Here is a 13616-nt window from a genome sequence, read left to right on the forward strand (position 1 = left end):
CTCGTGTAAATGTTGCCAAATATGCACACTCATGTAAATGTTGCCAGTGGCTATGCCCCCTTATGTCTGCAGTCTCACCATCTGTGCACGCAGGTACATCTGTGCCTGGCTGGGCGTGAGAGTGGGGCTGGATGGGCTGCCCAGCAGAACAGCCTGCTGGGAAATACTGGTGGGGGTGGAACTAATGCTCTGGGCCCTGCTGATCAGCTGAGCTGCCGCTGGGGAGGTGGTCAGGTTAATCTATGGGAGAGAAGATTAACAGGATAATTACACACTTCTATACTTATATATCTATGATCGATACTAGTTCTTTTGCCAAAACAAATCACATATTAAAAGACCCAGAATCTGTAAAACTGTTTTTACTACTGAATAAACTACCAAATGGCATTTCAATTTATTTTCTGTGTAAAAGAGAAGGAGCACGACACAAAGAGCTGATACTGTGGAGCCCAGTTCTCCCAAGCATCTCAGTGCTAAAATGAACTTAGTTCTATTAATAATCGAATGGACAAAAATAACTTAAGAGGCTCGTAGAACACCCACCCAATACTTATAGCTACACTTACTGTAGCCTGAGTAGATCCTGTCTGCTGAGATGAAGTGCCATTCTGTGAAGAGCTTTGTCGACCAACTGCAATACTGGCCTATCACACGGAGAGAGGGGGAGGCAGGAGAGAATTTTACCATTTCCTGCAACCCGTCTTGCAGCAGATCACCAATAACATCAACGACCTTCTCTATACTGTGAAAATTATTCTTTGAAGCTAATATGCTGACCTGCTGTACAGCAGCCAGACTCTGGAGCTGAGCCGTGCTAAGGCTGTGCTGTTGCTGGAGGGCTGCGGTTTGCAACATCAGATGCTGCTGCTGAGCAGCATACATCTGCTGCAGATACTGTGCTGCTGTGTTAGGCTGTCTGTGAAGTGCCTGCTGGAACACCTGCATACAAAGACAGAGACAAAGATGGTTGAGTAATGCGCTCATACAAAAATTTGTACACTAAGTTTAAGTGAGCAGGGTGCAAAAACTAGAAATTATAACTTATTGTATCATCCTCACTTTAACAGCTAGTGGACTGGATTTGTATTTTGACTGAGACAGAAAGACACAACTAGTCACAATATCCAAATGTATAAAAGTTGTGATCTTTGCAAACAGAGACATAAATAAACCCAGTCCCTCAATCGTCATCATCAACAAGAAAAGTCTCAGTGATTCTTTGATCAAATTATTACAAAGATAAACCTCTGAGATGTGAAAGGAGTTACTGCCAGTGGCAAAGTTCCCCTCTGGTTTTCAGGGAGGCTGCTGAGCTATGCTCTGTGGTGTCAGCAGTCCATCGACACAACACCTCTTGGAATGAGGGTAAAATTAGCAGCGAAGCAACACATACATACATCCAGCTCTCACTGACCATAAATGACCAGTAGCTCTTTATCCTCAGAGGGCATTTTTAGGTTTCAATAGTGTTTGCCTTTTAGCTGTCAGCCAGTTGAGTGCAAGAGAAGTGGGGCTGAATATAACAAAAACTCTGCTGTCAAAGCATCAGCACAAAGTTGAGTGAACCTTTCTCAGGGAGGATAAGCCTGTGTAGAGGCTTATCCTGGGGGCAAAAGGTCAAGAGTACTAAAGCACAGCAAGCATTCCTTCAATTTGGACAAACCCTGTGAAATTACCATCCGAGTTCTCCTCATCAATACACCGAAAGATAAATAATAACGCATATTTCATTAATTTGCTCCAATTAGAAAATGAATCATTAAACATCATTTTCAGAGCACAACAGATGCCTCTGTGTGCACTTGTATGTGCACATGGTCCGTGTGTCTGCACATCACACTCCACATCACAAATAAAGACGGGGCTGGCATTTTATTAACACCAAGAATCTCACCTGCACTGTTTGGCGGTCAGGTATCCCACTGTAAACAGATATCTGAGGCACTGCCTGTCTTCCTGTTGTAGCACTACTACTGGAACTACTAGAAATGCTAGTGTTACTACTACTATTACAACTATTGCTACTGCTAGTGGAAGTGGTCAAAGTAGATGTAGTAGTACTGGTGTTAGTGGTACTACTGCTGCTGCTGGCAGCTGTGGTGCTGGCGGGGCTGGCGGTGGAGGAGGTGGCGGTTCCGGTACTGCTGGCCATGGAGGCAAGGGCCCCCGGCTCACTCTCCATGGTGCCCTCTGCTCTTCTCACCTTTGACCCCTTGCTCTTCTGAATGGCTCTTCTGTGCCTAGAAGAGAAAAAAAGGGAACACATGCATCACACTATTTACATTTTTTTTTAAAACCCCAGATCCCAAAGTTTTTTGGCAAAGACACGCCAAGACCTATTTAAAAAATACATCTCTAGTTGACGATCAATGAAAGGCTCAACTTCAAGAAAACACAACACAACCAATGCATATAAAATATAAAGGGAGAAATGAATCAGATCTGACAAAGACATCATGCGAAAGGTGAAAAAGTGTTCTTAGAGATATTTATTCATTTCAAATCAAATTTTCAATAAGCGAATGCAAACTTCTTAACAACCTGCTGAAAATGTCTGCAAATTAGGTTCCAAACTGAAAAACGTTTAAATGTTCAAAGGCATCTCCCAAAGTTCAATCGAATTTATAAGTAAGGTTTTTGTTCCAAATTAGAAATCTGTCCCTGTTCTTCTCCATCATTATTATTTGATCTGTGTATTTATAAATTTTATAATCAAGGCCAGACAAAAATGGTAAGAATTCAGTACAAGTCCTGAAACAGACAAGTAAATGGTCTACCAGAATAAAACTACGTGCCTTTCTTAAAACACCTCTGCTATTCTGAGGAAGTGCAAAGAGCAACACTGCTAGCAAGACTACAGTAAAGTAAAGAACTGTATATTAAATCCAAATTTATGTGCCTTACAGACACAAACTTTGTTTTTGAACTACCATATGATGTGACAAACTTCCTTCTCTCAAAACAAAAAGCAAGGCACAGCAGAACAAAGCTGGTTAGAGAATCACACAAAAATGCGGTTTGGGAAGCTAATGAAATCCAGTGGATTTAGCATCAAAGGAAGCATAGTGTAGCTGGAGGATTTCAGATGAAACCAGAATGTGCACATTTGGTAAAAGCTAAGTGGAAAGGCAGCAGAGGCTGCTCTAAATATGACACACAAGCCGATACAGTGATCAAATGCCACGTCATCAACTCTAATACAGGTAACGCACATCTAACCCCATTTGATTAGAGTATAATTCTAAAGTACTGGGTTTTAGATCACTTTCTGCATCTCAGACTTCTGAATCCATTTCGTCTTGTCAGTCACAATAACAAAGTGGAACAAAACCAGTGACTTGGACCTCTTTCATAAAAGCCTTTTGAAGGTTGCTATCCATTAGCAGAGAAAAAAAAGTCCAGAGCTCTCTGAGCAGATGAGATGGAAGGGAACTCAGCATGGCAGATGATGAGATGTGGAGACAACAGGAGGAGAGAAAAGTAACCTTAGTTGGTGAAGGCAAACAGAAAAGATCAAGTTTTGTTAAATGACATTAAGAAAGTCCAGAAGACTTCAATAAAGTTGAGCTATAATCATCATCATCAAGAATTTGAGATACCAGAGACGTAGAGGAGGTGGGATTAATGAGAGTGTGTGGTGGAGGACTCAAATAGCATGACAGCTTAAAAAGAGAGGCCAAGACAGGTAGGATGGAATTTCTGTCCTTGAGGTTAGAGATGTGCGCATTAAGCTGTGGGAGCAAGTGAAGGGTGAGGGTTGATTTTAAAAGGGCTAGATTGAGAAGAGAGAGTGATGGAAGTAATTAAATAAGGAGCAATGCTGCAATTTTTAAGATATTTCCCTCCTCCTCATTATTCCTTTGAGTGGATTAGGGGCTAAAGCAAAGTTCTAGAGCCTACTTATCCTCCACAGCAGACTTGGAAACAAACTGCAATCTTACTAAACCATATATTATTCCTTCAAATGGTAAAAGGTAGAACAGCTGTAAACAGTTGTAAAATGTTTAAGTAAACAGTCACTGAATTGAGACAAGGGCTGGATTCTGAGTTTACATGTAAATCTAATGAAAAACTTTGAGTGAATCATAAGGATGACACAAAACAGTCAAACTACGCAATTAGCTGACATGGGCATATTTGAATTTTAAAAATTCTTTAATGTACAAATTAGCCAAAACACAAAATAGTACAATTCAATTAAAAAATTTGTATAACTACATTTTTAAATTGCCCGACTCAACCATGAGACAATCCTGTAGGTGCATTAAACCATGCCTGTCATGAATTTGAAATTTCACATCTGCATATTTGCATCAGTGAAAAAGCTGAAATCCAGTCATGCAGAGTGGGGTTGTGGTTGTAAACAAAGCACCGCCACTGCCAAAGGCTGCCTACATGCAGTCATTAGCCTACATCCCAGAGTCAGCTTCCCATTGCCTCCTCCCTGTGGAGAGGGAATTCCCTCTGGTAACGATGTTTTCAGCCCCGTCTTTCTGAGAGGAGTCACCCATCCATCAGTGAAAGGGTTCAAGTGAAACCCCTCCCCAAAAAGGATCCCTGCATCCACAATCAAGCTATAAGTTGGTTTCGGGAAAAACCTGGTACCCATCAAAAGTGGTAGAGTCTGTGTGTTTGAGAGCATCAAAGCAACATCAAAGCAGCACCAGCAGCGTGTAATATATGGCAAAGAGCCGATCAACACCATAACAACACAATTTCAGCTCTTTGCACCCCTCACAAGAGGACGCATTGATCTACTCAAGCGGGCATCACAAGACCTCAACAACCGACTGTCAGATTTGTGTCAAGAGGATCTGCACAGCCTGCAGGAAGATGAGAGCCATTAAGAGGCTGTCAGACAGACTGGCTGTCTCTTCAGAGCTTATATCACAAGGAAGTGCAGGAGCCTCCATCAGTATCCATCCTCCAGTCCACATATGAGAAAACTCTGATGACCCACGTTAAAAATACCACAAGAACGCATTTGTCAAGAGCACAGATCGATTGATGTGTGATAATGGCTTTAATAGCCACAGAGAAACGTATGCCTCTGTGTGTGGAGGGGTACTCTGCTGCTTAGACAAAGCCCCCTAACCCTGGTGCTCCTACCTCCTTTGGCCCCCCCACCGTGATGCGGGGGTATGATGCCCCATCCCCCGGGAGAGTGTTGTCCTCCTGCAGGATGTTGCTCTTCTTTGTCTGCCTAACGGAGTGGTTGGCTGGTTGGCTGACTGAGTGAATGAGAGAGAGCGTGTTTCTGTGTGGTATCCAAACCCCAAGCCCCTCTTTCCTACCCCCAACACACAGCGAGCTCATACCAGCATCAACACCCCACTCCACCAACCAGGCCACGGCCTGCCTCCTGATTATGTGGTATCCTAGCGACAGCCAACGAGGTACCTATGGATTCCGCGTGTAGAGCAGCATGCTGATTGGACAACAGGATCCTCTCTAATGAAGATGATGGTAATGATTTTACTGTCTCTCCCCTCCCCCTCTGCTGCTGCCTGACTACTGATCTTTTTTTTTTTTGGATGCATAGACCCTCCAACATAAGGTAGACTGTAATTATTACCTAATTTTCTTTTTGTAAAGTCGAATCCAAGGCAATAAGGGATTTCGTTAAAATGACAGCTCACAGACAGCACACTCTACATTCCTGAGTCCTAGTCTGGCCAGCTGAAAGGCTCCAATCACATTTTAGGACTCAAATTTGAAGAGTGCAGGCCTACAGCACAGGATCTGAACCATTTATAGAAAACACCATTTCCACAAATAAACTGCAACTGAGTGGGCCAATTTATCATCATTATGTTCAGATAAGGACAGGTGCAGTGACGTTTTGGCCAGACTGAACATCTTAACAGAACAGTAATCAAGTTAATCTCAGTTTTGTGACACGACTGACACTGAGGGTAGAGAGTGGAGGAACAAAAAGAAATACGATTCACGGAGATGGCCATTACACCATGTCTATACAGAAGGTGTAGCATAAACAGCAGGTTAGCAGGGCAGCAGGAGAAGCTCCAGTGCCCCGTGTGTATCTACAACTTTAAGTGTTCAAGCACAGTAATAGTGTAGGTAACCACATTTGGGATGCGCCCAAAACCAAGTACATAATCTCTGTGGTTACACGTGCAAAACAAATAAATATACATGATGACTAAAATGCACTTCAGGCATATGTCGCTAGTAAAATGCGAGCCATTATGTCACCAGTGTCTACAGCTGGAGTAATGAAAATAGAAGTACATCTGTTTCGTCAGAGACGTGGGATGGACAACTAAAAGATGTGATTGAAGCGGTGCAGGAACACCATTACCAGGTAACTAAAGCTATGCCGACATACCCTAAACCTTTAAAAAATGCACCAGTAAGGCTCTAATGACAAAAATCAGGATCTATGAGGAACGTACCACCCAAATCTGTGACAAAACAGCAGTTATGGAAATGAAATGCAAAACAAGGAGCACAGAGTTGCCAAACCATCATAAAAATGCAACGGGATAGCTTTGCAGTTGAATTCAAACCTCAACAACAACAGAATTCATTTATGTAGAAGAGGGCAGATAAACCAAGAGGATAATTGCATACTTATGGTCTGCCCCACCACATTAACATGCCACCTAACTGTCTGGTTGTATGAAATGTAGCCATTTGGATTGTTGGCTGGTGCGGTGTGGTATTGATTGGAGCCAACCATGCGTGAACCTCATTGATTATTATCTACTCATTAGCATATAGATTAGCTGGTGGTGCAGACAGAAACGCAAACCTTCAGTCTCACACTTGGCTAACAGAGCTGTGCAGCTGAGGAGGGGATCCAAAAAAAAAAAAAAAAAAAAACCTGGGTTGAGGTGGCTCAGTTTGAGGAGATGCTGGATAGACATCAAGATCTGAAAACCCAGGTCACTAAACTATGAAGCAAAAAGCAGAGAGCAGTTGTGCTGAAGTGGTCCAACAGAAGACTAAAATAAACAATCCATGCCTTTTGTTCAAAGGGCACTCAGTTCATTATCAATTTGAAGAAAGCTGACATCTAATAAGCCCTACTAAGGAGCAGTGTAAAAACAATTCTATGCACTTTGAGCCTTCCTATATCGAAGAAGCTGCCAGCCAGCGCGCTCAGATGTTTGCTTGAAAATGTTTCAACTCCTTAGTCATTTTAACTGATTTGAAAAGTTTAAAATGAAAAAAATAATTATAAAAGGACTTTTTTTGTAGAAAATGTACATGTAGATAATATAAGTGGCAGATTTGTCATTTGTTATTGCAGAACTGCTGATTCAGGCGAGTCCTTACCAATGACTATATTAATGCAATACGTCATATGTCAGTACTCTAGCAAAAAAATGTAAACCCACAACCATACACAGTGCTTGTGTAACTGCAGTGTTGAGTCCAGCACTAAAACAATTAACCCATTAACTGATCAGTTGATTGATAAACTATTCTGATCACTGAATAATAATTTATTAAAAATGTTTTGGGTATTTGAATTAGTCAAAACCTTAAGATATTCAGTTTACTATAATATGACAAAGAAAAACATAAAATCCTCAAATTCAGCTAAAACAATCATTAAAATTGGCCATTTTTGTATAAAATCTTGTTTAGTTATTGATTACCAAAATAGTTGCAGATCATTTTTCTATTGATCGTCGACCGTCCCTGGTAGGCTAGTGGTTAAGGTGCAGCACTCACATGCAAGTCGTCAGTATGACGATTCGCTGTGGCGACCCCTAAACGGGAAAAGCCGAAGGTGACTTTTCTCTTTTCTATTGATCAACTTATCAATTCATTGACTACTCTTTACAGTCAATGGGTGCATCCCAAGTGTCTCAAATGCATTCACGTTTCCCTCATTCATGTTTTTTTCTCATCTTAGATGTGTCCATGGAAGAGCTCCAAGGAGTAAATAAGAGGAGAGAAGAATCAAGGAAACATTTTCAAAGATACAAGATGTGCTTTCCTCTGATGCCTCAGCTAAAGTGTCCAATCACCATGTGATGTCTGATAAAGAGGCGCGTCAGTCCATAATTTCTAATGGATAAGAAGGGATGGCCTACAAATCCCAAGTGTAAAACTCAAGCTTCCACATCCTGTACATTACAAAGCATCACTTCCAAAGTGATGCTGGGTTCATCCCCTAAGAGTGATGACGGTCGATGGGTCTTGTCCAAACAGGGCAAGCAGGGCAGTGCCTTTCAACATGTAAGGCAAAGATCCCCTCTGATACTGAGGTTAGCTTGGTATAATTGAGCCATCAGACTCAGACCAGTACAAAAGAGACCTGTACAAGTGTGCCGAGCATGTGTGTGCCATGCTGCAAAAACACAAAACACTTTTACTGGATTCTCCTGAGAGAACTGTGGTCTTTTTCTCTTAGCTGCAAACTGCTATGCAAGATGCAAAAGACAATTCTCAAAATAAACATGGGAGAAGCAGACAGGAAAGCACAGAGACAGACTGAGAGGAGGCAAAATGACAGAATATGAAAGATTCTACCCCTGATCTATAAATACCACAGTTAAATAGTCCCTACAAGACTTGCAAAATAGTAGCACATTTCATTCCAGGCCGTTTTATCAAAGCAGTCTCTGAGGCATCACTCTCAGACATCGATCACACCAAGAAGGGAAAAAAAAAAAAAAAATTAGGTCAGTTAGGAGACGAGAAGAACAGCCATGAAAAGCAGCACTTCACTGTCTTCATCAGAAACAAGGTCTTTAAATGTGAAATTAATTCCATCCAGCTGTGAACTGGCTGGACATCAAAAGATGTAACAAAGGATAAGAAGTTACCTTCTGGGTCATTGGAGACTCATAACAAATGTAAAATTTCCTGGTTTCCTTTCTATGGACTAGTTGGCTGTGCCAAAAATGATGTAGTCTTATTTAATGAGGTTAAAAATTGGGGCACTCCACTTATTTCCCCTGATGACAAGTCTTCTTTTGATTTGCACAGACACTCTCATAACAAAAATGCCACATCCTGACAGGAACTCACTGTTCACGATTTCCACCCTTACAGATGCAAATGTCAACCTAATTATGTATAAGCCTGATCCCTTGGATGCATACAAAAGGTTATCATTAGGTCAGGTACCTGTACTGAATATACACATTACAGTTTCAAGTCCCTGCAATCATTCATGGAGATGGTAAGATGGCTAGTTACTGTCACATTTAAACATAAAAAGATAGACTCTTGTGCAAAAAAGAACTGTCCATCTATGAAAATGCTGTGATGTAATCAACCATGACTTTTAAATGAATACTGATACTAACAGCATATCTTGTAAAAGTGATTTCCTGACATCATGCCTGTTGACTAGGGCCAGGCGATACAGAATAAAAAGTATATCACAAGAGTTAAGTGTATTTTTGTGATAATGAAATGTTGGTATGAAAATGTTAAAATTCAAAAATATTTTAAGTCAACAGCATACAGTCTTCTTGACAGTTGTACAAACAAGCAGTGATCCGAGATCACCATCTGAAATAAAGGAGTTTGCTTATTTGTTCGTGCAACATCTGCCAAGTTCTTCTTGCACAATTTTTAGCTTTCCTCATATTCTGGCCAGGCTTTTTGCTTGAGGTGGTGGACAAATTGAATGCACGTATTTCCAGCCTTTGAATGTGTTTCCATCCTTTGTACAGGCTTCCCACTTAACATGCAAATGATCTCATGTAGTCAAATCATTTCCAAACAACAGAGGAAGCTCCTCGTCTCCAAGAGCTGAAGCCAGAACTGTTAGATAAATTTAAGGAATGGCAAGAAAACTCAGTTGTTTATGACCAAATTACAAACTGGCTATTTGATCACATCATGTCCCACCTCCTGTGCACTTCAACCAGCTGCCTGGGTCAAAGGTCAACTCTGGATAAAGCTCAGGACAAATTTCATAACACTCAGACAAACTGTATGAAAAAATTCATCTGAATAACTGCTTACTACATTAGATCAGGTGTCAGCTATAAGAAGAGATATGCAAGTAACTGTGCCTGGCTGATTTCCCCAGGCTGTGTGCTCTCAGGTTTAAAAGGACTCACTCTGCTCCATAATAAAAGCTTGCTGTGCTTTTAAGCAGGCAAAGCAAGATCCCCGGCAATTAACCCCAGTAGCCTTGAAGAAAATCCATGAGCTTCTTCGCTGAGCCTGTTGCTGCTTTATACTCTTGAAATAAGTAAATTACTAGGCACAATGTGACCCTCTTGAACGCAGATAATACAGGGAGGAGGTGTTTAAAAAAGGCAACAATTAGTTGGTGAACCTAAAGGTAAGTGATCTTATCTGAAGGAAGGATAAATACAGGACACCACTGTGCACTAAACCTGTAGGATCTGACCACTAAATAGTCATATAGTAGGACAAAGCCTGCTATTCTGTATCACTTTGTGAAGTGGTACTGTGGTTTAACTGGTTATAGGGAATGCATGTTAAACAAGCATATGACATTCAAACCAATGCCATTGCAAATTGAGTTGAACACAATGCTCTCTGTCCATTAAAAAAAAAAAGACATTTTGAGAATGAACACTCCTTTAATAAAACATATAAAGGCACAGGAGGAGGCTGTGGCGACTTGCACTGACACCAGAAACGCCAAGCAATTATGATCATCAACTCTGGGGATGTGCTTCTTATTAAATAACCTCTAATATACAGTTCCAATGTCAAAGTGTGAGCTGCAGCAGCCTGTCTTTACAAGTGTTTGGTGAAACCCACTCAATCTTAATTTTTTTGCACAAATTACTAGTGGCTATTTTGACTAAAGATCTAACTTTGATATATATACACACACACACACATATAAAAAAAAATTCCCCACTTCGGGACGGTCTTTTATTCCTTCCTTCAAGCTCGGGTCCTTTACCAGAGGCCTGGCAGCTTATGTCACTATTTTCTGGCTTTTTATAAAGCAAACAAATACACAAGAAAACAACTGGCATATTAATCATTCATGGAAATGATTAACTGTAGCGTAAGCATGTACAGTAGCAAACAAAGTAAACAGACCACTTATATAGTGCTTTTCTACCTTTACAATTGCTGCCACCCATTCTCACACACCACACCCACACACCCACTGGCATGTTGTTGTGCTGGTACCTTGGCTGGTTTAGTCCTGTCATGGACAGCTGTTTTCCAAAGCTTTTCATATTCTGTACGGTGGATAGTTCGCAGATTGAAAAACATGCTGTCAAAGTGTCTTTAACGCAAACCAATTTCCAACATAGTTTGCAGATTGCCATCTTTTGAACAAATGTTTTTTGTAAGTTACACACTTGATAATGTCAGCTCACACAAGGTTAAAACAAGAATTACGACATTATCATAGACAATCTATATCGCACACCCCTAGTCTGCAGAGCAACATTTTAAAAAGATGAGGAGGTTGCTCTGTTTCTACTTGACAATCTACTTACCATTAAAAGCAGCTGGGGGGACATCTCTACAGCCACTGTTTGACTGACCTGAAAGCCTGGCTGGCTCAGAACTTTTTTAAATTAAATGAGGATAAGACTGAGTGTGTTTTATTTGGTGATCTGGCGAAATTTGCTGCTTTTAATCACAACTTAGGCCCCCTGGCTCATCATTTGAAGACGACTAAAAAACCTAGGGGTAACGTTTGACTGTGACCTAAGATTCGACAAGAGGATCAACTCAGTCGTAAAATCTAGTTTCTTTCACCTGAGGTTGCTAAGTAAAGTCAAGTCATTTCTTTCTTTTAGTGATTTTGAGATTGCAATTCATTCTTTTATAACTTCTAGACTTGACTATTGTAATGCATTATACCTTGGTGTTAATCAGATGTCTCTCTCTCGTCTTCAAATGGTCCAAAATGCTGCTGCTCGTCTTTTAACAGGTACTAGGAAATTCGACCATATAACTCCGGTACTGGCCTCTCTTCACTGGCTTCCAGTTCGTTTTAGAATTCATTTTAAGCTATTGATTTTTGTTTTTAAGGCTCTTAATGGTTTGGCCACCTTACCTCGCTGAGTTGGTGAGGTGGCACCCGGATAAATAGAGAGGGTTGCGTCAGGAAGGGCATCCGGCGTAAAAACATGACAAATTTAAACATGCGACTCATCAGTGCAATTTCCATACCGGAACGGTCGAGGCCTGGGTTAACAACGACCGCCACCAGTGCTGTTGACCTACAGGGTGCTGGCAGAAATTGGACTAGTGTTGGTCAAAGAAGGAGAGGAGGTAGAAGGATTCGTAGACAGAGAGAGAAGAGGAAAGGCAGGAGTATAGGTCTGAGAATAGGGACTCTTAACGTTGGCACAATGACAGGGAAAGGTAGAGAGCTGGCGGCCATGATGGAGAGAAGGAAGGTAGATATACTACTGTGCGGGAGACCAGGTGGAAGGGTCGCAAAGCGCGTAACTCTTTTATTATAGTGTGGACAGGAAGAGAAATGGGGTAGGAGTGATCCTAAAGGAGGAGCTTGTGAGGAATGTTTTAGAGATGAAAAGAGTGTCAGACAGGGTGATCAGTTTGAAGTTGGAAATTGAAGGGGTAATGTTGAATGTAGTCAGTGGTTATGCTCCACAAGTAGGGTGTGATTTAGAAGAGAAGGAGAGATTCTGGAGTGAGTTAAATGAGGTGATGGAGAGTATTCCCAGAGATGACTCTGGTGGTCAGGAAGAAGAGGAGGAAAGACAGAAAAGAAAAGCAAGTGGTGGAAGTTGCAAAAGGAAGAATGTTGTGAGGAATTCAGACAGAAGTTGAGACAGGCTTTGGGTGGTCAGGAAGAACTTTCAGATGACTGGGAAACTACAGCAGAAGTGATCAGGGAGACAGGTAGGAAGATGCTAGGTGTGTCATCTGGAAGGAGGAAAGAAGATAAGGAAACATGGTGGCAGAACGAGGAAGTACAGGACAGCATTCAGAGCTAAAAAGCTAGCTAAAATCGACTTGAGTAAGCTAGCTAAAAAGAAGTGGGACGTAGAAAGGACTGAAGACAGTAGACAGGACTACAAGAAATTGCAGCGTAGAGTGAAGAGGGAGGTGGCAATGGCCAAACAAAGCATATGATGAGTTGTATGCCAGGTTAGACACGAGGGAAGGCGAGAAGGACTTGTACAAATTAGTGAGACAGAGATATAGAGATGGGAAGGATGTGCAACAGATAAGGGCGATTAAAGACAGATATGGAAAGGAGCTAACAAGTGAGGAGAGTGTGCAGAGAAGATGGAAGGAGTATTCTGAGGAACTGGTGAAGGAGGAAAATGAGAGGGAAAGAAGGGGGGAAGAGGTGAATATTGTAGAGCAGGAAGTAGCAAAAATTAGAAAGGATGAAGTGAGGAAGGCTCTGAGGAGAATGAAGAGTGGAAAGGCTGTTGGTCCAGATGACATACCTGTAGAGGTGTGGAAGTGTCTAGGAGAGACAGCAGTGGGGTTTCTAACTAATTTGTTCAACAGGATTTTAGAGAGTGAGAAGATGCTTGAGGAATGGAGGAGAAGTGTACTAGTGCCGATCTTTAAGAACAAGGGTGATGTGCAGAGTTGTAGCAACTACAGAGGTATAAAGTTGATGAGCCACACAATGAAGCTATGGGAAAGAGGAGTGGAAGCTAGGCTAAGAAAGGAAGTGGATATCT

At 41.5% G+C, this 13616-nt stretch overlaps 1 protein-coding gene across 1 annotated transcript in view; it reads right to left on the minus strand.

Annotated features, from left to right (window-relative positions):
• The window catches only part of phc2b (polyhomeotic homolog 2b (Drosophila)), a 34296-nt gene that overhangs the window by 17676 nt on the left and 3004 nt on the right, over window positions 1-13616 (minus strand). The window contains 4 exon segments of the mRNA XM_020612316.1: window positions 79-240; window positions 570-647; window positions 781-942; window positions 1898-2243. Coding sequence (XP_020467972.1) covers window positions 79-240; window positions 570-647; window positions 781-942; window positions 1898-2185 — 690 coding nt within the window. The 5' untranslated portion in view covers window positions 2186-2243.

The sequence above is a fragment of the Monopterus albus genome, unplaced genomic scaffold (genome assembly GCF_001952655.1).
Source record: "Monopterus albus unplaced genomic scaffold, M_albus_1.0 scaffold1.1, whole genome shotgun sequence".
Taxonomy (NCBI): domain Eukaryota; kingdom Metazoa; phylum Chordata; class Actinopteri; order Synbranchiformes; family Synbranchidae; genus Monopterus; species Monopterus albus.